Source organism: Ciconia boyciana, chromosome 4 (genome assembly GCF_034638445.1).
Source record: "Ciconia boyciana chromosome 4, ASM3463844v1, whole genome shotgun sequence".
In the NCBI taxonomy this organism is placed as follows: domain Eukaryota; kingdom Metazoa; phylum Chordata; class Aves; order Ciconiiformes; family Ciconiidae; genus Ciconia; species Ciconia boyciana.
Window position 1 is genome coordinate 85,811,940 of NC_132937.1, and position 23,947 is coordinate 85,835,886.

General features: G+C 41.8%; 1 protein-coding gene across 6 annotated transcripts in view; it reads left to right on the forward strand.

Annotated features, from left to right (window-relative positions):
- Positions 1-23,947, forward strand: part of SEMA6A (semaphorin 6A) — a 116,793-nt gene that overhangs the window by 88,550 nt on the left and 4,296 nt on the right. For 4 of the 6 annotated variants that reach the window (XM_072860455.1, XM_072860457.1, XM_072860458.1 and 1 more), the window contains one exon: positions 1,115-1,279. The exons of the other annotated variants lie outside the window; for them this stretch is intronic. In XM_072860455.1, the coding sequence (XP_072716556.1) occupies positions 1,115-1,279 (165 nt within the window). The remainder of the gene's footprint in view (positions 1-1,114; positions 1,280-23,947) is intronic. 6 annotated transcript variants of the gene reach the window in all.

The window sequence follows — 23,947 nt, forward strand, 5'->3', positions numbered from 1 at the left end:
GCCCCCTCCCCAGCAGCGATGGAGCAGCCTGAGCCACTGGTAAGTCCAGGTTGGAGCCGTCTTTCAGAGACCGGAGACTCCAAGCACTCCAAGCATTTTGGGTGCTGACGTACTTCTCAGGATCTAGCTGAAAAGGATGTATGAATCTACAAACACGTCTCTGCCCCAGCCACACCACTGTTAAAATTGTGCAGTGTTTCCAGCAGGGCATGTCCTGTGAATGTGCTGTTTGTTGGGGTGTGTTTGATCAGTGAGGAGCTCGTCAGCCTTGTTCAGGACAGCAGTAACGTCTAGAGTAGTTGTAGTGGAAAAGGGCATGCGAGACCTCTGTCCTAAGAAGAGGCTATGGCAGCAGCTGCTGGAGTCATGGGTTCTGAGGCAGATCCATGTAGTAAGGGGTTGTCTTCACTGTCACTCTGGGCAGAAATGATGCTCGATTTCGTGCGTATCTCAGAGCCATTTTGGACCGTCAGCTCAGACAGGACCGATGGCGAGGGTGCAAGTGGCTGCGAGCGGTTGATGGGCCCTGCATGTTTCCCATCCAGAGGGCGATGCCGCAGTGCGAGCACACTGGTGCTGGGCAGTCCTTCATTCCCCCGCGGGCACGGGGCAGAAACCCACTGTCATCACCATTTTGTAGCTCTACTGGCATTCCCCTTCAGTTTCGGCCATATTAGAAGTTGTTCCATTTCAAATTGTTTTTAAAAATGCTTTTTAACTAAGCCAGTACCAGTCGGCATGGGCTGATACTTCAGTGTCAGTCAGGCACGTGTACTGAATCCAGCCAAAGGGTCCTTGACTCGGATGAAGTGTGGTCACCCTCTTCCACACGCATTTAACTCTGTTGAGCAAAAGCACGCAACTGCGAGCTCAGCGGCAGCCCGAAGCGTGTGCGCACCTCTTAACGCCCTCCACCTGACTGATCTGGAAGGTTCAGACCCCCTCTTTCCTTGGGGCGATGCGTTGAAGGACTTTTGAAACATTGCTCAACCTAAGACAAGACGTTCTCCCATCACAGAAGAAAAGCAGTGCGTGCATTCCTGAGCGTGGTGAGGTAGCGTGGTAAGTGACTAATGAGACTTGTCTTCCCTACCTGTATTTATAATGTAAACAGGACACTCCAGTTCCCTAGTCCCAAGCACCACCACTTCCGACTCTCGCGCTCGACAGGGTTATGATGGTAGGGGACGCATGCTGGATTGGAAGGATCCGCTTGGTTCATCTGAAAATACAGATCCATATGTGGCAGTTTCATCCCATAATCATCAAGACAAGAAGGGTAAGGCCTTGGAAATGACATCCTGTGGTGAGGAGTGGGGGGGGGGAGGACTAAAGTGTAACTGCTTCCAGCTGGCTCGGAGTAACATGTAATAAAACTCCTGTGCTATAATTAAAAGCTTATCGTAAAGCCTGAAACTAAACAGCCAATCTCAGACTCAGTCCTAGATAATTCACTGCCTGAGGAAACCACACAAAACAAACAGAAGTGTATGCCTTTGCAATGTGTGTTGTGCATGTGTATGGGAAGGAGGGAAACAGTGGGGATTTAGCTCTCTTTAAACTTGATCTCCCCCAGTGTCTGGCAGAGGAAGATCCCTGGCTTCTCATTGTTCTTCAGGGTGCGCTTGTATATTGCCTTGTTGTCTGAATTCCCAGGGCAGCACAGCACATCTCACCTAATTTACGTTATTTCTGTCTCTCAACAACAGACAGAGGTCTGCTCTCGTTTAACCATTGAAGTAAAACTGACACTAGTCCTAGCCACTGGGCCTAAGTCCTGCTGTCTTCAGTGAGACCTGAGCATCAAATACCTTTGAGAGTGGGGGCTGAGGAGGTCGTTAGCGTATTTTAAAAGATACGGAGGTGACTGCTAGTGGAGAGAGATTCTGGGTTGTATTTTTAAAGCACCGAAAGGTTAGGATTTAGGTGTCGTTTCACAGCATTCAGCCCTGTGCTGAAGCACACTAATACAAGTGACAGCCCCGTCGTTTGGCCTCCAGTCCCCCTTTGCTATGCATACAGAGAATTAGGCAGAGAATTACCTAAATTTGCCACTTGAACGTGCTTAAAGAAGGAGAAGCTTTTCTCCACTGTAAGGATGGTGGTGGCCCCTCATTCCATCTTGGCCCTCTGTCATTTTCCCAGCTCCTTTTAATCTGTCTCAAAGAGGTTAAAATGGTTCCTTTGTAAATAGGGGACTTAGATTCAAATAGCTCCACTGCCTAGAGAGATCTGAGTCCTTGTTATTCTTCTCCAGGGTGTTCTTAGATCACTTCTTTCAATCTCTTCTCTGTTGAAGTTGTTTCGCTCTGTATGGACTAATTAAGTACTCAGTGGGCCAGGAGGAGGATGGGTATGAGCAAAACTCACTTTCTGAGTGGTTAGGGCACTCACCAGGGGCAAGAACACACATGAGCTTCAGTCCTTTCTGCTATGAATACTTGATATAAAACACTTAAAATATTAATTGAAATGTGGATTCCAGTCTCTATTGTTCATGCATTTTACATGAAAAACTCATTAGACAAAAGCATCAGCTGTTCCTGGAGAAGCTACTGGCATGCCAGACCTGCTGCTTTGCGTTGGCTGCCCAAACTAGTAGGTTACTAAATCATACTCCACCCCCTCTGTCTGACCCAGTGAATCTTGAATTCTCTGCATTGGCTGTGGAGACTTTCAGCAGGGGGTAATGAGCACGTTAACATTGCAGAACAGTCTTTAGCAGAGCTGCACGAACAGCTGGCGGCAGTCTGAACCCAGACTGTGAACTTAGCGCCTGTTGTTCACAACAGCCCCAGACGCGGTGCCTCCCACAGTCCTGGGATATCCTGGATTTCTCACTGAACTCCCCAGGATTGACCTCAAAGAGCCTTCATGTTTCCTAGCCATGAAGGCAATGGGCATCACCTGGCTGGCCCAGCAGAGACGAAGCCTGAAGCGCTTTTCCAGCTGAGGAGGCCGGCCAAATTAGGCAGGCGATGCCGTAAAATTTCCTGAGATGCCATGGCAAACATTAATCTAGTAGCCTTGGCTTTTAGGCTTGATGGCAGGAAATGGAATATGAAGATTTGAATTCCCTCAGGCAGAGGATGCAGACTTGTCTCCCACCTCCCAGCAATGAGCTTTTCCTATAAAAAAAGAAAAAAGCTGCCATTTGCTCATCTTCCTTCAACTGGGCTTTAGAAGTGGCCCCTATTTGAACATTTTTTTTCAGAGCTTGATCCTGTAGACATTCTGGGAGAATAACTGCAAATCTAAAGCAAAAAAGTGAATCTCTATAACCTGATCAGAACCTGATGTGAGTTAAGCACAGAGCTCCTCTGCACCCTGCAGACCCGTGGGCTGCTGAGCCTCAGCAGAGGAAGAACTTCAGGCAGCTGCAATACTTAAACTCAAAACCATAACTTAGGGTGCAAGGGACTGAGGGTGCTGAAGACAAAAGCTCAGATTCCTAATTCTTCCTTAAGCTCAGTTTGAGATATCGACCTCATTTTTTAAATTCCTCAGCCCTTGCTCTTCAGCTGTAGAAGGGCAATTCAGAAAAAGTGCTTTCTGGTGTAGAGGAGGGAAGTAGAGGAGGGAAGTCAGATAAGCCAGCATGCTCTTGTAAAGATGGCATGTGATTTACCTAGCACTATTCTTTCCTCTCAGCAATAAATCAGTGATAATGCTGATAGCCAAAAAATAAGGCTTTTTTCTGTCCAGTCTGTTAGTAACAACTAGTATTCAAAATGCTTGAGGTGAGAGGACGTTTCTTAGAAAATGCAGTGTTCCTTCTTCTGAAAGTAAGTGGTATCTTTCTCTCCTCCACCCTGAGAGGAGGGGATGTCATTAAGCAGATTTGATGAGGAAGGAAGGAAGGAAGGAAGGAAGGAAGGAAGAGATCCTTGAACCAAGCTCTTCTGCTGGCGTCAGACGGGGGAGTGGTGTCAGAAACCACCGATAGTGGAAGATCTAGCCCTTTACATACCCAGAGGAACGCGGAGATGTGTATGCATTTTAATGGCACTATTTGTTATGTGTGGGTCCCTACTTCACAAATCGTTTGCAAAGCAATGCTTAATAGATGGAAAGCTAGCTCTTAAAAGCATCTTGTATGCCAGTAGCAGCTTCCAGAAGAGCATGCAGTGAAAATATTAATAAATGTGTAGCTGTTGGATTCTAATCATTTTCGCTTCAATTCACTGACTGATGAGGTGGCTTACATTCAATAGTTCCCTCCCCAGGGAGTGATGGTTACCAGAGAGCCTTATTAGCGCTTGACAGGGTCATTTAAATATCATGCATTCTTTGGTGCCTAATTATGAATATTGACAAAGCTGGAAGCAGTCTACACACAATCAAAACAATGGCGGCAGAGGTGACCGCATGGTTATTTACCATTACCATCTACTTGTGTGTTGTTACTCCTTGCCTTGCCCAGTCAGAGCCGGTTGGCTCCAAAATTACTATTGATTTGTTGTTTTAAAAGGGCAAAGGAAAGAGTTCTTACACAAAATTAAATCAGCAAATGTTACGCTTACTATCCTTTTATCAAGATTTTGTTTTCACTTTTGCTGTAATTTCTTTTACTTTCACACATTCACGGAGAAAAAAAATTCTTTTTTTTTTTTAACATTTTCTTTTGTTTTGCAAGGTGCTTTGTGGTGTTCTTCATTGGTTGTGTCTAATCCTTTGGACAGTGTTTTCTTTCTTTTCCTGTGCTCACAAACGACTTCTTACTGATTGTACTAATTGTACAGAATCCACTTGCTGCTTTCTTTTCTGTAACACGGGTGCTTTGGTGATGTCACATCCATCCATATGCTTCACTTTTAATTCAGTGCAGGCATCTTGGGGAATATCTGTGGGGGCGTGAAGAGGGGGTTCTTTAAAAGGGTTGACTCATGGGAATGTGACATTTGTGTGCCACAGCTTTAGTAGCTAAATATACTCTGGGATTGTTGTTTCTGAGCTACATCACATTTCTTGCCAAGATGAAAATGTGTAGTGTAACCCATAGAGTGGGAACTATGCGTTGCCATCCCACTGGCATTTTCATTTTGGCCATTAAGGAATCTGCCCTTCCTATTGCAGAACAACAACAAAAAAATCAGCTCTGATTGGGCAAACTGCACCCCTCTTTCCTCTTCTCCTCCGTCTCCTCCCCAGAAAAAAAAATGATAAAAAGAAAAAGAAAAAAAACATGTTCTATAGTATGTTTCCGTTTTGTTTCCTTTCTTGCTGTGTTTTAGCGTTAATTTAATTGTGTGTTTCTCACCTTTGTCGACACAGTTTCCCTAACCTCGCCGTCTAACCTTGCCCCCTGCTGCCATTGTACTTGGTCTCCCTCCCTCCGCAGTCGTGAAGCTCCTCCTGCGGAGCGCTCCAAGGCTTTACCCTCTACACCCCAGTAGTGCTGTAGCCCTGTGTCTCTCTGCAGTCGTCCTACTAACGAAGGGGGGAGTAGACACGTACTGCTTGTAGAGAGGCCTACGTGAAGAAAACAAAGTTATTTTCTTCAGGAGTAGCTGGCCTTGCCCCTCATTACCCTGCTGCCCTTCTCTGCTGCCTCCTGTCCTTCCTGCCTCCCTTCAGAAATGCCTCATGCTTTTCAAGTCCTGGGTTCATTAGCACAAATGCAGCCAACTGCTCATTTTTCTCACGCGCTCCCTAAATGCCTGGAGCTTGACTCTTAATCACAGTGTTGATAAATTGGTTACAAATTCAGCTTACGATTTTGTGGTTCTGCTACAGCTTCTTCTCCACAGCAGTCAGGTGGACATGGCTGAGCTGGGCACTGAATGACAAAAGTGTAGCATTGCTGTTAGCAGGCTTAATGTTTGTATTCTTACTTGTCTCAACACTCATTAAGTGAAGATTATGAGGTGGTATCTCCTCTCCTTAACAAGCCTTTTGTCGATATCCAAGTAACAGTGGTAAAAAGCTGATTAGAAGCGGGATGTGATGGACGCAGTTTACAGAGTTAAGAGTTGCTGGTGTATTTGGATCTCAAGAACGCTCCTGTAGATACAGTATCTGGTAGAACCTATCATTGTATAGATTGTAGAATCTAAATTATTATTATTATTATTAATAATTGCAGCCCTTCTTCTGGTCCAGAATTAGACATCATTAGCAATAGTTAACTCCTCTATTTGGAGAGGGCTGTGCTATTGGGGAGCCCAAGGGCTGTTCATTTCAAAACCTAACTCCAGAAGGTATTTCATATTGTACACAAGTGGCAGTGTTACTAAATTTTACTGTGATTATCGCTACTTGAAAGGTTTGCCAAGTGCTGACAATGCTTGTCTCCGGAGAGTCTGCAAATGTTCAGGCAGATTCTGCTGCAGTGAGACAGAATTGTATGAAACTTCAGGTACAGTTATGATAAAGAATGTAAAGTGCTGATTTAACAAGATACTTTACAAGTAGATATGAAATGAGAGAAAAAAGAATCTGTGGCAAAGCAAAGCTTCGGACTCTTTTTTGCATAAATTAAGTGACTGGTGTTCATCATGGGAGGGTTGAGTTTTGCACCAGGAAGTACATTTGCAGAGTATGTTTTTACACAAAAATGTTGTTATATGCTGATATGTGCAAGGATCTAAAAGATTCAAAGCATGCTTTATCAGAGGAAGCAGGGAGTTGTTATTATCTTGCTGGCATTTTGTAATAATTCAGAAGAGGATTTAAAATGGCACAAAATTTGTCAAAACTTATCTTTTGAGTCAGTGTTTGCAGGTCTGAGGGGGAGGGCTTGGATTTTCAAGGTGAAGCAAATACTCTGTATTTGATCCATATCATTGTCCTGGCACTGTCAGAGGGAACTGACTGATCATAAAAAAAGTGTTAGGCTAATGGGAGAAGGAGTTGCACCATAGTCAGTTCTGCCTGGATGGGACTTGGGAAGAGCGATAAACTCAAAGCGTGTGTGCCTGGAGGAAGCTTCACAAACATTGCTATTCTTTCCCATGTCTCAAACCATTGTACGCAGAAACATAAAGCAGATTGCAAGTACTTTGCAGTTCACTAACAGTTTCGAGTGCTGAGGAAACAATGAAGATCGAATCCGGCCGGATCCTTTGCTTACTATACTTTTAAGCCTTTTGCCTGCAGCCTAGTAAAAGAGTGCTGTGAGAAAGGGAGTAGGGAATTTGCCCTGATTCTGTCTATGATTCTGTAGCATTTGGCTGAGATTTGAAGTGAGAGGTGTGGTTTCTTGGAGCTGTAGTGCTTCACAAAGGGATTTCACCTACACAAGACAAGATGACGCAGGACTTAGTCCATTTAAACTTTTATAGATCCACATCTAGATTAAAACCTACTTACTTTTCCCATTAGGATTTAAACAGAGGTTGGTTGGATGACTCTATGCTAAACAAAGCCCTATAGATTTTTTTTCTAAAATGTTCTTAGGTAAATTAGCATCAGCTTACTGTAAACATCCCTGTTTCTAGAGGGGGGGCTTATTTACGTTTGTCACATATACTAGCTGCTTGGGTGAAATACTAGAAAAACCGTTTTTTAAAAACAAACAAACAAACAAACAAATAACCTTATATTTGTCTAGAATGGCTCTAATGAGTAACTTGTCCAGGAACTGAATGTCTCAGACACTAATCATGGCATACCTGCTGTGGAGCACCATTTTAGCTCCGTGTCGGATAAATACCAGAAAGCCATTGTTAGCAGTTAAATGGGACCAAATTTCTCAGCAGGGTTTTTAATGGCCAGATACCTGTGTCACCAGACCAAGCTAATAACTAGCAAACATGCCAGAAGATTGACATCCTTACCACACTGGAGTCTCTGGTATCCTGTGACATGCACCAGAGGGCTGTGCAGTCAGGATTAAGAGAAGATACCAGACTTGTCCAAAGGAATGGCACTGATCCTTCCGCTGTTCTGTCTTGCATGTGTGAACTGTCTGCTCCAGGGCTAGAGACAGCTAATCATCTCAGATTGCATCCTCAAGTTCAAACAGTAGCAGTAGAAAACTAGATGCCAATTAATAAAATGGAAATTGTATATAATTGATGAAAGAAGAATGCTGGAAGGATGTTTCTGACAACAGACTTTTTTCAAACTTGTTTTCGTTATGTTTTTGTAAGTTTCTATGAGAATAAGAGCAAAGAGACAGCGAGGAGACAAGGCATGCAGAAAAGATGACAGAAACTAAGTCCCTGGGCAGGGACACATCCTTAAGCCAATTTTAATAAAAAATGGGATTGTAATAGAATAGAGGAGAGTGATTTAGTGTGTCCTATCTGTGACTAAATCTTCATTTCAAACCTTACATAAAAAGCCCCAGCTCATTTAGTCACAGATTTTCTATAGTAACCTTCTGAAAGTGTAAGGAGAGATCAGTTTTCACTGCAAAAGATAGGCAAGGATGAAGAAGTCAAAATAATAGAGGGGGTATATTCCAAGACACACCAACTGCCTGTGCCACACCTAAAGAAATGCCTATACTTCAGTACTGGCACTAACTTAAAATTTTCAGAAATCAAAATGTTTCTACGTTTTGCTAACAGAATGGATTTCAGATTTAACTAGCAGAAGTGGAAACATGAGTAGCAAGATTAGAACCAAGAGACATTTGCTATTTACTAGCCAAAAAAAAGACATCATTGGTAGGAGAAGAAGTTGTGTTGACGTGCAGCTCTTGGTTATGAAAACTATCAACAGAGCTTTTCTTTCTAAATGTCCCCAAATTGCTGGATCCTACAAATAAAAGAAGGGTGAAGTTTAAAATAGAGCTCATCAAATGTCAAATGTGGCTGCAGGAAACAGCAGGTATCCTTGACCTGTAATTGTCCGCCTGCATAGATTTAAAGTCAGGCTATCCATTTCCAGGCTGCAATGAGCAGTAGAAGCCTGTCTTACTAAAACAGGGTAAAACTGTCATTGCCCCAGGACCTTGATCTGCTTTTTCAATAAAAGAGGCCACGTCTAATTTGTCAAGGCAGCTGCTCAGGGTTCAGGGCATTAGAGCTATTGTGTGAAGGACTAGATCCCCAGCTGCATTCATCCACAGTCACCCGGTGAGGACAGCTCGGTGGAGGAACACAGATTGCCTCGTGCTCTTGTTTGACCCTTGTAGCACTGACATATTTATCAAGAGCTGGGAATTCGCTGTAGGGTATGCTGGCCCCACAGGGCCACTACTCTATCTGGAAATAGCAAACCATAATTGGTGGACAGGATGTTAAGTAACACCAAGTTTCATTTTTGTGGCGTTTATATTGAGTATAGGGAGACGTTGTGCCATACAAAGATGCTGAATTGGGACAGTGACCTAGCTGTTTAAATAAGAGATTTCTGAAACTGCGTAGAAATTTGATGGGATTTAAGAGCAGAAAATCTAGTAACTGAAAGACACTTAAAGCACCTTTTGATGTTAAGTTAATGCCAGTGTACAATTAAAATGTCAATAAGCTGTTAAAGATATTTGAATAATTCATTTTTCTCATATAGGATGTGCCTAGTTTCAATAATTGTATTAATTAATAGGTAAGATGTCCTGTAGTAATTTTACAACCACCTAAACATTGACAGTCCTGGTTCAGAGCACTGTTAATATGATCTGTGGACTGTGAACTGTTTAATTACACCCCTCTGTACAAAACACCACCTACATTCTTCTCATATAGATAACCTTTTAGTGAATGGTATCAACATCCCTTTCAGTATGTAGGAAGGATTATGACTGACTCTCTTCCTTTTTTTCTTAGTTTTCTTTAAGACTGTAAAAAAGGCGAGTTTAATTCTTTATGTCAGGATGGGCTGGTGCTTACTGATTAACAGCATGCAGTTAATTAAAAAAATAAAAACCTGGAGAGGGCATAACTTAGATTTTGCCATGTTAATTTTATTGAACATTAAATACAGATAACAAATGTCATCATTTTTGGAAAATAGTTGTTTCTATGAATATCCTTAGTTTAGTCAGGTGTTTAGGCAGGTGTTACTTCGAGCTCTTTAATAGTCATTTAGTGAGACACTATAGTCTCTGGTATCCGATTACCATTGCTATGACTTTTGCTAGATTTTAATCATGTGTTCTAAGATTTTCTGTGCCAGTAGCTGGGAGAGAGGATAGGGAAAAATATGTTGTTATTCTCATGTTACAAAAAAGAGTCTTAAGGGCATTTTATTGAGAAGTTTTGAAGCAGATAGTGCAAATTTACCATTATATAAAAAATGTGCATCCTGACATCCCCGTGAGGGAAAAAAGAGCTTCATTGGCCAAGCTGTAAGTTTTTGAAAAATCTCAGTCCCTCATACCCAGAAGAGACTTGTCAACAGTTAGGCAACTAAATACACAGACAACTCCGTGTATATTGAGCATTGGTGCTGTGACTGATAAGCACTTAAACCACCAGCTGATAGTCTGACAGCTCTCCCTGCCCCAGCAGATCAGAATAAGTCAGAGTGCCTGCTGAAGTAGATTTTAACAGCTCCATTGGCATTAGAAGAGCTTAGGGCAGTTTATAGAGAAGTTGCTCAGGAAGCATTAAGAGGCATTTCTGGCACAGCTGTACAATACAGCAAACATTTGGAAATGGCTAAAAGCACATTCATCACCGGTGTTGTGTTGGCCGGGAAGAATACCTGTTATACTCTGAAATAGTGAGTCCCAGTGGATAGCCTCCAGACCAGTTCCAGCCTCCCACATCTAGCAAAGTGGTTAGCCCTGGATATTAAACTGTAGTTCTCCCACCAACAACCAAAGATTGCTATCTTCTGTGAAGTAAAATCTCAGATGAAGGTGCAGCTTGATAGCATTGTCACAACTGGGCATAAACTAGACAGTTCTTTCATATGCCCAACAAGGATTTTTTTAATTGGAAAATAACACCAGCTGCATGCTGTCAATAATATGCCATCTTGTTCATGCTCCATCCCATCTTACCCACAATTGTGATAGAAAATAAAAGAACAGCTGTTAAAAAAAAAAGGGGGAGAAGCAGGCACATTTTTAAAGCCCTTCAAAGCTACTGTTATTCTCTATCATGTTCTTGTAGAAAGAAACAGAGGGGTTTTCTTTGGAGAGCCTGAAAGATCCACAATTACCAAACACAAACAGTACCAGCACAGAGAGGGAATTTAAGCGTGCGCAGAAACACCTCCTAAACAGAAGCACACCAAAGCCTTCATGAAAATAATTCCAGAAGTCTTGAGAAGCACATATTTTCCAGGTGTTTCCTTATTCTTTAAATCAGAAAACTATACTGAATTCCTGTTTGGAAGCAAGCAGAGTGAGTGAGGCAGAAGCCGTAATGCTGGGTAAACACTGGGTAAAAACGCTTGTTTTTAAAGAAGCTAGCAGAAGTGGTCTTGTCATGTGGTGCAGAAAAGGCCGTTGGTAGTTTCTTTAAGCCTGTGGTCAGCACTGGTCAGATTTAATTCCTGCCACCAGCTAATAGCGCCCATCAAGCAGTTCAACAATTCTCCATGTGTATTCGTTGCTGAATGAGTCCTAATCAGAGGCTCTCAAAGGAGGGCACAGAGCAGGAGTGCCCTCTGTCCCTTCTGCTGCCTGCTCTCCCCACTGAACCTCTTGCATTCACCACAGAGCCTGCCCAGGGGTTTGGGCCATCACGGCTCATAATAAAGAACATAAAGAGCACTGCTCTTTTTTTGCAGATAGCGTTTGGCTTTATCTCTACAAAACACTAGTCTCTATTCAGTGTCTTAAAGAGGTCTTACAGTTCTGCAGCACTTTATATGCTTTTTGTCTAAATGTGAGGAAGCTACAGGCAATGCCCTGAGGCACTCATCCACTAAGACCAATTAATTTTCCATACCCAGGGGGATTTGTGTATCTCAGTGTGCAGTTCTCACTCACTGAACTAAATTACTAATATCAATCAGTGGATACCTCATATACCCAGCATCAAGACCTGGAAAGACAATACTGTTTACCTCTACTTGCTCATTGCAAGACAACTTGATAACATCAGCTGTGCTTCTGTGAAAGGTTTGGTCTACCTACACTGTGTTTAGAAAGGAGGAAAGAGAGTAAATATATATTACTGAGAGAAAGGAGATGGTGATAAAATTTGTTAGGGTCCCAATGCTAGGAAAAAAATGAGGCTTTAACCTCTCACACAGAAATTTGTATATCTGTAGATCAGTAAACATATCTTGAGTACTAGTCTACAGACATTAAAAAAGCCAGTCATGTTCCTTGTTGTAGCACCTGCCTTCATGTTGATTAACTAGCTGTGCAAGCTGCCTGGTTTGCCTGCAGCAGTGGAAAATACTGGCTTAAAGAAAGAGCATGAGCAGAAGCTGAACAAACACTACAGTAAATCCAGAAAACAGAGATTTGATCCAGTACCAGAACTGAGTGGAAGGCTGGGGAAGTTGTTGTATTGCAGAAACACTGCTGCTTGCGAGATGTGTGATAAAGCAAATATACAGGTACGTCTGCCTGGCCTGCTGCCGGACAGTGAAGAGGGTGTCTGGATGGGCTTTGAATGTATGTCAGAGAAGACACTGGTTTGCACACACTACTGTGGCTAGATTGCTGCTGGCCCCAGGGCAGCTTTCTTGGAGCTGGGTTGGGTACCTGCTTGCTAAAGTATGTAGTCTGAGATGAAGCTACAGGTTCACCTCATCCAGGGAAGCAGACTGGCCGGAGTAATCACTGAGCACGTTACAAAATGCACTGACAGGAAACATCAATGAAGTTATGGCATCAAAGTGTAAATGTACATGCAGTGCCTGCAAGGTGGGGAGGTGATAAAAAAGAAAAAAAAAGGTCAAAAAATGCAGAGAACTATAAATTTGACAGACAGAAAAATGCATGAAGGAAGCCACCACTGGAGACAGAAAATGAAGTAAGTGAGAGAGAGATGATAGCAGCACCAGGACAAGACATCCATCAGGGAAATGCTGTCTTTTATCTCAGGATGTGGCTGGAGTAACCCTGCTTGCTTTACTGGAGATACTGCAGATTTGACTGAATGTAACTGAGAGGAAAGAAGGCTTCTGATATTTATATTGGAAGAGTAGTGAGATACAGAAAAAGAAGTAGCAGTAAAATTAGTCTTGCTGACTGTTATGGCCAGTGTTTCCAACTCATCACAATTCCTCAGTCACTTAATGTATTCAAAGGCAGATGAGGCTATGGGACAGCAATACGGAGGGAAATGATAAACCTAACATCAGACGTGTATAAGCTATTTTTTGCCTACAGCACAAGCCCTGCAAATATTTCTAGGAGAAGCAGTCTTGTCTTTTATTTATCACTGAGGGCATGTTTTAATTCATAAGTCCAGGTCTTTTGACTATACCTGCAGTGTTCCTGAATGTAGGAGAAATGAAGAGTTAGTCCCCAGTGTTTGCTTTCTGTCACAAAATATACAGTGCCAGCGTTTTAATGACAGAAGGGGTTTCATCCTCCCTCTTTGTAAGAGCAAACCTAATGTAGGGTCCAGCCATGTTCCTAACATGCACCAGCAACCCAGCTGTGGGCAGAAGGACTATCCCTAAGAAATACAGTCTGTGTGCATGAGCAAACATTGTTGGCTTGGTCACGTAGTTGTTCAACAGTTTAATAATCATTTCCAGGCACCTCATGGAACAGGATATATAGGGTACAGTCTTATTATTTAAATGTATAGATGGCTCCTTTGTTAGTTCAGCATAGTGTGTTCAGTCACATTAGTAGCTCAAAACTAGCATTGCCATTTTTGTGTCTTTAAAGAAGATCTGAGCTGATGAGGAAACCATTTTTGCTTTTAGGTCATATGCACTGTTTGAAATTTAACCCCAGTTCTTCCATAAGGCTGTTTGAGCTTCAGTCTGCTAAGCAGAGCTGCTTATGTTGACATTCAGCAAACTTCACTTTTCCCTGTTGTGCAGAAAGGCCATAGTTCAAAACAGGCTGTAAAAAAGGAGAGGAAAAGCCACAAAATTTCTCAGTGACAGCTTCTCTTTCCATGACACTGTTCATAAAAACTGCTTCCAGAAAGGCACTGGGCTGCCCAGAATACATAATGCCCACAGCAGGGAAAAAAAAAATACTGCATTTATTTTGTGCCATCAGAGGAGCTCCACGCAGTGAAATAGGAACTGTGAAGATGAGAGATTCACTTTGCAGGCTACAACAACTTATCTGGAGCCCTGAAACCATGCTGGGCAGAGAATGGATTGAGAGCAGCCCTGAGGAGAGGGACTTGGGGGTGTTGGTTGATGAGCAGCTCAACATGACCTGGCAATGTGCAATCGCAGCCCAGAAGGCCAACTGTATCCTGGGCTGCATCAAAAGAAGGGTGGCCAGCAGGTCGAGGGAGGTGATTCTGCCCCTCTACTCTGCTCTGGTGAGACCCCACCCAGCATACTGCATCCAGCTCTGGGATCCTCAGTACAAGAAAGACATGGACTTGTTGGAGTAGGTCCAGAGGAGGGCCACGAAGATGATCCGAGGGCTGGAGCACCTCTCCTGTGCGGACAGGCTGAGAGAGTTGGGGTTGTTCAGCCTGGAGAAGAGAAGGCTGCGGGGATACCTTATTGCAGCCTTTCAATACTTAAAGGGGGCATATAAGAAAGCTGGAGAGGGACATTCTAGAAGGGCATGCAGTGATAGGACAAGGGCTAATGGCTTTAAACTGAAAGAGGGTAGATTTAGATTAGATATAAGGAAGAAATTCTTCAGTATGAGGGTGGTGAAGCACTGGAACAGGTTGCCCAGAGAAGTTGTGGATGCCTCATCCCTGGAAATATTCAAGGCCAGGCTGGATGGGCTTTGAGCAATCTGGTCTAGTGGAAGGTGTCCCTGCCCATGGCAGGGGGGTTGGAAGTAGATGATCTTTAAAATTCCTTTCCAACCCAAACTATTCTATGATTCTATGATTCATATTCAGACAAACATATGTAAATCTGGTTTAACCCAGCTGTGAAAGATTCCCTGAAGTAAACTAATAAAGAGCAGCTGGATATGTTTAAGCTCATCCCAGGCATAGTAGAAAGGTCCCAGAATGTCCACTGAGCTTTTTTTACGTCATTAGAGGAAATGCAGCAGACTTTAAAGGAAACTTTGTGTTTTAAGATGCAAAGCAGCATAAAGTTTGCCTCTGCCGAGACAAGCTACAAAAGAATTAATTTTCCTTGACATTTGGATTTTATACATCTTGTTTTAACTACTGTGAATGCCTGTGTTTTACTTTTTTAAAGAACCTGCTATGTCTGCTTATTCCCTGTCACACAGAGGCATCTAAAATTATCATTGCTCACTGGGAAAGGGTGAGAGGTGAAGGAAAATACTGAAATCAGGAAAGTTCAAAATGATCAGCCACTGCATACCACCTGCCAGTGGGAGAAAGGTTGTCAAGCGCTTTCTAGTGCAAGACCTGGCCTTGAGCCTAGCTGCTGGGACAAATAAAATTGGGCTGGCTTCAGGACTGTAATGACTTCCATCATTATATTACACATCCAGGAGGTTGTGTATCTCAAACCATCTCCCATACCTGCAAACTTAATAAACTGGTTTATTTACAGAGATATTGCTTAGAAGTAACACAATTAAAAAAGCTCTAAGAGCTTGCTATTCCAGTCCTTTTCAGATCTGCTTCCCCTTGGTTTCAGCGGGGGTGGGAGTTGTCTGAGCATGAATTTGCTGATTCAGATCTTGCAATATCCATCTATAACAATGCCTTTCAAAAAAGAACTGCTTGTTTCTAATTTCTCAAAATTCACAAGTGTGGCCATGGTGTAGTTTTTGTATGGCCACTGTGCCATGCAGAAAAATTGGATTGCAGGCTCATAATTGAACTAAAACCAGATAATTGAAATCTGTTCTGAAAATGTTACTTCAAGACTCACAGGGTATCTCATATGGACATGGTGGAGTCATTTCTCTCACCTTTCTTGCTTAATTTATCTAGCTTAAAAAAATACAAGAATGAAAATTCTCCATCTTCCCATTGAGAGCAAAGCCACCTGTTGATCTCCCCTCTTTTAGTAAGTTACAACCATCTTTTTTCTATGGAGAGTCGTGTCGACAGTCATTCATCAAAAGTGGATAGAAGTGATATGATTTGGACCATTTGAAAGGAGAAATAAAATCACACTTAGAGATCAATAGATGAACCTATCCTGGAGGGATTGCTTCTGAAATAGGTCTGATTAAGGGCCAAAAACCGCTGATAGAGGCCACTGTGGCTGATCTGATTGTTTAGATCTTTTTCAAGGTTTTGTTACATGTTACTTCAGGCACATTATATATTGATTTTCTTTTCATAGTTTTGAAGTACGATTTCTCCTCATACCTATAATGATCCCCAGGCCTCTTGTAACTGAAGCTTTTTCTTTACCAAACTCATTCTTGTCTTCAAGCACATGCACCCTCTTTTTGTTTGCTGGATATCTCGGACACTAGCTTGGGCAACTGGCTTTGAGAGCCGTAGCGCAGAATCTGAGGGGAGATGGATCGCTCTTCTCAGCACAGTCATGCAAAACTTACAGTTGCAGACCTTTACAAATCAACAATACAGCTTTACTGCGAGGGGAGGGGATAAAAGGCATTTGCCAGCAGCTTTAACTATGAATGTTTGAGCTGTTTTTTCTAGCTGGTGACACTGAGAGTTCGGAAAAACGAATACTGGGTAGAATTGCGCTGAGTCAGTAGAACAAGCTCTTGCAGCCAGAAGGAAGATGAAGGAAAAAGCTTACTTACTGTTTTCAACAAAGCAGTTCCAATAAAGTGGCAAACATCAAATCATTGGGATTATAATGTGATTGGTTTATGTCAAACCTTGAAATTATTCCTTCAAGAAAAACAATGAGATAGGATCTCAGAAATGCATGGTAGACTCTGGTCATTCCTGAATTTGCTATCCCTTTAAACTGGGGTCTCCAGTCTAAATTCATCTGAAGTTTTTTTATTCCTATTGCTGGTTAAAAAGGAGGCAGAAAGCTCGTTAGTACCTGCAGGGATTTTCCAGGCTGAAATAGTCTTTTAGCAGCATGAGACTGCCTGTAAACACAGTTCTGACACCTGGAGACACATGTTGAAAACCTATTCAGTGGTATTTAAAAAAGATATTCTGAAGCCATAAAAACCTCCATTCATAATGAGTCTATACCAGCATTTCTTGCAAGTCTAAGCAGAGGGAGATGTACATCAGATGGAGAAACTTGTACTGAGGAATGAATTTAACTGCAAGGTTTTCCCCTTAAATGACAACAGTAAAGAAATAATTGTGCCTTTCTGGAACAATGACGTTCTGTGGAAAGTCTCAAGTGATTTTTTAGGTGTTGGAGATGGAAGTGGGCTCATTACTGTTTAGCTAGAGAGGTGAAGTTTAAGACAGCAATGACACTCACTCCCCGACTGCTGTTAATGTGTGGTCTAGACGTAAATATTACCTTATTCCCTGATAGTTATTCCCCCACTTTCCTGCCAGAATCATTCTTCATTTTCCACCTCTGTGTTTCAGTTTTGTGTGTGCCACCATTTTGGGTTATTACTTTACCATCTGTTGCAGGCAGCTTTGGAAAGCTAGACAATGACAGCTGCCTGCAGAGGTGATCACAGAGCGTTCTTGGTGCATGTGGCATGTGGTCCGGGGTACATCTCATGGCCATACATCATTTCTGGGACAGAGGTGTCTTTGTGTCCACACTGCAGCTAACCGTAGTGCTCAGACTGCAAGGCATTATTTTTGGTGCTAGGTGACTAGGTTATTCACACACAGGAACTTGTAGTTACGGGACCAGGTATTGCGCTCTGCCCTGCTCTTGTTATTCTCACTGACTTCAGCTTGGTTGTGAAAGAAGGCAGCATCCAGACTATTGTATCACTAAAACAGCCTCACATTAAGCTATTCAAACTGGGAGGTAGGTTGTTGTTTGTTTGTATTCATCAAGCAGTTGTGAGGGTTATAAGCTGGAGTTTCAGTTTGTGCTCACTGCAAAGCATACACCAGAACCTAGATTAGAGGAATGTGACTGTGGGGTTCTTCTTGATGTTCTGCCATCCCTGTCCCTGATCACAGATGAGACAAAGAAATTTAGGCTTTATCACGGGATGTTTATTTTTATATTGTACATGCTAAAAGGGCACAGCTGTTTTGCTGGGCTCCTGGAGCTGAGGTCTCCTTTCTGCAGATGCCTGTTAATTGCAGTTCTCCTGAGACAGACACCTTACTTCAGATCTCTTTCCAGGTAGACCTTTGATCAATACTTTTCAGCTGCAGCTTTTCAGCAGGTTTTAGCTCACTTTCATTTGCTTCTGAGAAAATAAGTCAAAGACTTTACAGAAGTCAAAGGGTATCCTACTTAATGTTTCCCCATAAAAAGTAAGCCATTTATCCTGTCAAAAAAGGAAGTTTGTCTGGTTTAATGTAATTTATTCTTGGCAAATTTGCTTTGGCTTTTTTTTTTTTTTTTTTTATAATTACTTTATCATCCTTTGGATGCTCATAAAATTGACTGTTTAATCACTTGTTGTATCGTCATTCCCATTCTAAAAATTGGACTCACAGGTCTGTCATTTGTTAGCTCCTCCCTTTGGCTCATCTCAAAGGCAGGTAATATGCTTGTCCTTTTCCAGAGCTCTTGATGCTCATACTTCCTCCAGCATTCTCCAAGATACTGTACAGTGTCTAGAAATTGTTTTGGCTAGCTCCTTAAGCAGTCAGGCACAAATTCCTTTAGGCAACTTGAAAACATCTACATTATCTAAATATTTTTACCTTTTTGTTCTGGTCAACACTTATTCCCTGACTTTGTTACATTCCTGATCACAGATCAGAGTGGGGATTTTTGCTGAAAAGCGAAGCAGGAAAACGAGTAAATGCTTCAGTCTCCATGTCTTTCCTTATCTGTCCTCCTTTATTGAAGTTTGTTGTACTGATATTCATTATTCTTATTCAGTTATGCTCATGCCATGTATTCTTTAGAATGATGAACTCTATTCCTTTGTGATTATTTCATCCTAATTACATTTCTGTCCTCAGAAGTTCTTTCCTGTTAGAATTAGAAGAAGCAGAATATGTCCAGAATAGCTTAATCAGCATTTTCGTACAATAATACTTCCAGCACTGTGCACATCTTGCTTTTTAACTTGTTTTTTAGCAGATATAGAGGTACAGTCCTAACCCTTGAATACTTTTTTAATTGGTGAAAAGAAGAAGCCTCATCTCCTTCTTGCTTACGATGACCTGGTATACAGTAGATCTATATCATTGTATCACCTCTGGTCTTTTCTTTTCTCTCTTATTTTCACTCAGAGACATTCAACAAGTCTGCTTCTCACCTTTTCCAGAACTTTAGAAAAAGTATATGTATCATTGACACAAAATTTAACATCTCCTTGCTTTTTCCCCAACTACCTTTAGTGTACAAGCTAGATCAATACTCTACTCATGTGATTTATCCAAGCACTAGCTCATTTCAGAATTGAAACACTCTGAAAGTTTGGAAACATTTTTCTTAATGTCCTCTTAACCAGCCAGCCAGGCAACACTGTGTACCTTACCTACAAGCTCTGCTGGAAGAAAGAATGAATTATGTATAGCAGAATAATACAATACCGTATCAGGTCTTCTCTCTCATTAGATGAGTAAGAAGAGGTGATTTTGCGTGTTGCAGACTGTTACAGTACAGGGCATACTGACTGAGAAAATGAATGGTGATGTCAGGAGATGCAGACAAAAGGACATGGGATGAAATTACAGAAAGTTAGTGGAGGAGGAAGGATCAGGTTGTCTACAGGAATCAGAATGGCCATGAAAAGTGGGGGATATCAGGTGGCTAGCCTGGCTCTTTTAGTAGCCAGAAGTAACAGCAGATCATATGTAGGAAGACCCTGAAGTCATAAGCCCAGTTGTGATTTGCAAGGGACAGAGCTTGCCTTAACTGGAAGACTTCAGGGAGATGATAGATAAGTGTCAGCATGTTTGTGGCATTAGCGGCATGTAAGGTCTGATCCTTGAAGGTGCAAATATTTAACCTCATCTATGTCTTTGAAGCTTTCTCAGTTTTACTGCTATTTTTACCACCAGACCTCTCCCAAGTATAATGTTAATACAGGTAATTCTGTCAACAATATCCCTTTGCAAAGAATAGCTGGTTATTATCCATGGTGATACATCTCCACATACTACAGAAAACAATCAAGAGTATGGATGAGCAGTTCAGACCACATAAGATGAAATAAGCAATGTATTTTCACATTTGGAAAGAACATATTGCAAATGTGAAAGTGCTAGACATAATATTTTAAAAGTAAAAGTATTTAATTTAGAATAATTGTTTTATTATTAAATATAAGATAAAAATAATATAGTGATATTTATATCAATCGTATTTTACAGACTGGTTCCATAGCATTTTATGCAGCCAGCCCAGTCAGTTTTCCAGTACGTAATGTCTTAGAAGGATGTCAGATAATATATAGCTATAAGACTTTTCAATAGCAGGTATTTCCTCAAAGTTAGGAGTCCGAATACTTTACTTGACTTTCAGAAATGTAGGCCCTACATTTTTCTGATTATTTTCTCTGTTTGTTTTAATTCTTTGAATAATGAGTGCTAATGAATGATGCTGGACTGAGCCTTGGGGACTGTGTTGTTCTTTAAGAACGGCAGGATCGGTAAAAGCACACACAATGCAGTGTGTAAAGTGGCACAAACACTGTCCTATCTGTTTGCTTTCAAACTGGCTTGTTTTGGGGGCATATTTGCGATCACACACTTACTTATTCATCCTAGTCTGTGAATGCAGTTACTACTGATGCTAGGGGCTTGAGATGTTGATTGACAACTACTGCAATTATCAGCCTATTTCATATTAGATTTTTGCCCCCTGTGGTCATGACAGTAGGATGCTGAACATTCCTCATACTTTTTCATTACTTAATTGTATCTGTTCCATACACATCAATGCAGGATCAAATCTTGCCCATATTATTTCATTTAAGTTAAAGTTGTTGGGATTGCTTGCATAACTAAAGACACATGGATGTGATCCATGATAAAAAATAAATTATATCATTAACCTGACATTGTGTCCAGAGAAGATCCACCTGCCTAGGGCAAAGCCACTAATGGTAAATATCCTTTAACTTTAGTATAGAAAACATAATAAACATCAGGAAGGTTTGAGCTCAAGAGGAACTAGCTGGAATCAGGCTGTTTTAAGACCCTCATAAATTTCTGCTGATGAAACACCTGCAGTGTGAGCAACATCATTTCAGCTACCCCTTTCTTGAATACACATGGTCACTCAGTCTGAACTGTGTGGTAATTTTGTAACATGAGTTGTAATGATTCAATATCCATTGGTAATGTAAAACTGAAGATTTCATGTTGCTTTTGTATGCAGTGATGCTGGTTTGTAGAGTAGGACATTTGCAGAGTAGGACTTAGCCTAAAGCAGAAGGCTGAGGGTGGAGAACGACCTCACTTAGCCAGTCGGAAATGTCAGGCATGGACACAAGCTCTAAGCCATTCCCTCGTATCCTATCACCAGGCACCTGCAAGAGAGATCAACACTTCCCTCTCCACTCCCCATCATGAGGAAGTTTTATATGGCAATGAGGTCTCCTCTTCTCTAAGCTGAACAAACTGAGTATCTTCAGCCACTCCTCATCAGTCATGCCCTGTAGTCTTTTCACCATCTTTTTTGCCCTTCTTGGGACACATTCTAATATTTTTATACGGTTGGCCCTTTTGGCCACCAGGGCGCATTGGTGACCTCGTATTGAGCTTACCATCAGCCAAAACTGCCAGATCCCTTTCTACAGGGCTGCACTCCGGCCTTTTGTCCCCCAGTCTATACATAAACAGATATTAAGTTTGTAAGGCATGACTTTCCCTTCATCAACCCATGCTGGCTTTGACTGTAGGTGCTTATACCCTTAGGTGGGCACTGAGCAGGGATTTTGAGTCTTTTTCATGTAAAAAACACTGGACTTAAGTGCTCAGAGGGGCGTATCTCTGAGAAGTTTGTGCATGGAACGTGTCCATGAAATTAGGCTTTTTAAGTTGAAGCTTTCCTTAACTTCACACCCAGCAATGCATTTCTGGATAAGGCTTAACACTTCCCTGACCATCCTTCCCACCCATTTAAGACTTTCTATTTCTGATTCTCCAGTTAATGACCGCAGACAGTTTTACAAGTGTAAATAAATTTGATCTCAAAATGCTGCAGAGTCTAGCATGTAAATATCAGCGGGTATAAGGTCCACAGAAGACCAACACCTTTGCAGTGAAATGTAGTTACTGCTGACTGTGCCGTAACCACTAGACTGTGCTTCTGGTCTATATCCAGCAATTTTGTATGTGGATTTAAATTACAGGGGTAGGTTCTATTGCCTCTTGTTAAGTGCTGATGACAAAGAATACAAAAATCTGCCTCTTAAAAAGCTGCTGGGCTTTAAAAGAGGGTTCTCTTAGAAACACTTAATTTGAAGATTGTTTCTAATTATATATTGTTTTCTGATATTTACTTTCCTCCCCTTACTTTTTTACTATTAAGACATTTATATGAATGCAGGATCTTATTTTCTTAAGCAATCATCCGCTCTTGCTATTTATTCTCCTCGTGAAATCATAATCCTCTGTTTGTCACAGCACAATAATTTCCATGGCAACCAGCTGTGATGTCACACGCAGGGGCTTATGATTTCAAGAGCTGTTTTGCTTTTAAATATAAAGTTCCTATCTTGTTAGCAAATATCCCTTGTCCACCTAAATGCTGCAGAAAAATATATGCTATAGAAGCAATACTATACCTAGCCAGAATACTTGTCAAAGGTTTCTGTGAGATAGTGGCAACTTTTCAATGCTCTTTTAACATAGTTTGCTAAGGAGTATTTTGCATTTGGTTCTAATTCTGCGCCGCTAATACCTTGTCTGCCAAATACATGAAAAGACATTATTCTAGAAGGAGTTGATTTACGACAGGGAAGTTTTGTATCTTCGCGAAGTCTCAGGAGAGCCTTGGAGGTACATTTTCTGTCTTGCTGTATCTCCTGTAATAAGGGCAAGGATTACATTTCTTTAGAGCATGTGGAGCTTTTAAAGCCCTGGCACTTGGACCCTCTCTGGAGAAAGAGGTGGGAGAGATGTTCCTTCAGCTCCTTGTCAGGCTGTGGCTGCTCCTCGTTAAGCACTAAGAACAAAACCAGAAATGAAAAAAAGCAAACTAGAGGCTCTGTGCGGGTGTTTCTTTAGTGCTGCTGGCTTGGTGCCCACCTATGTCAGAAAAATTACTTTCTTCAGAAATTCAGGGTATTGATTAATGCTGTATTAGGGACTTCAGATGGAGGAGGCTCACTCTGCCAAAGATGCCTTCTCTGACAGCAGGCGCTTGGAGGGCCGAGTAAGATTTGACAGTGATCTCTGACCACAGCACAGGACCACAAGATGAGGCCCTCAGAGTCAGGGCTTTCAGCTGAGAAAGTATAGGCTTCAGCACAGAGGTCGATCTATTCATGTGTTCAGAACAAGAGAGAGCTTTTAAAATTAAAATAGCAAGGACAGTCATCTAGCAGGCTCAATAGATTTCAACACTGTGCTCTATCTTTCATAGTTATTTAAGCATCCTCCTGAAGCTCAGGCATGTGACACTGACTTTTAAAACACATGATAAAGATAACAGAATGACGAGCAGAGAAAGAAGCCTTAAACAATGTAGGATGCATTTCTCTGGTATTTGCAGAGCTTCTGTCTCCTCTCCTCCTTTTAAAGATTTTTCAATGTGAATGGTTTACCGTAGTAAAAATAAGATGGTATTAGCTGAGGAGAGATCGGATGGAGGGAGGGGAGGAATGAGCACTCTGTCAGAGGAGGAGGAATAATAGCTCTGACCTGCTGAAGTCAGTGTGAGTTGCCCAGGGCCAGGATTTCAAACCAATTGCACTTGCCCTGCACGTAAATTCTCTCTCCTCTCCTGAACTTCATAGTCTTCAACTCCAGATCTGAAAGCTGTACTGACAGCCCAAGGC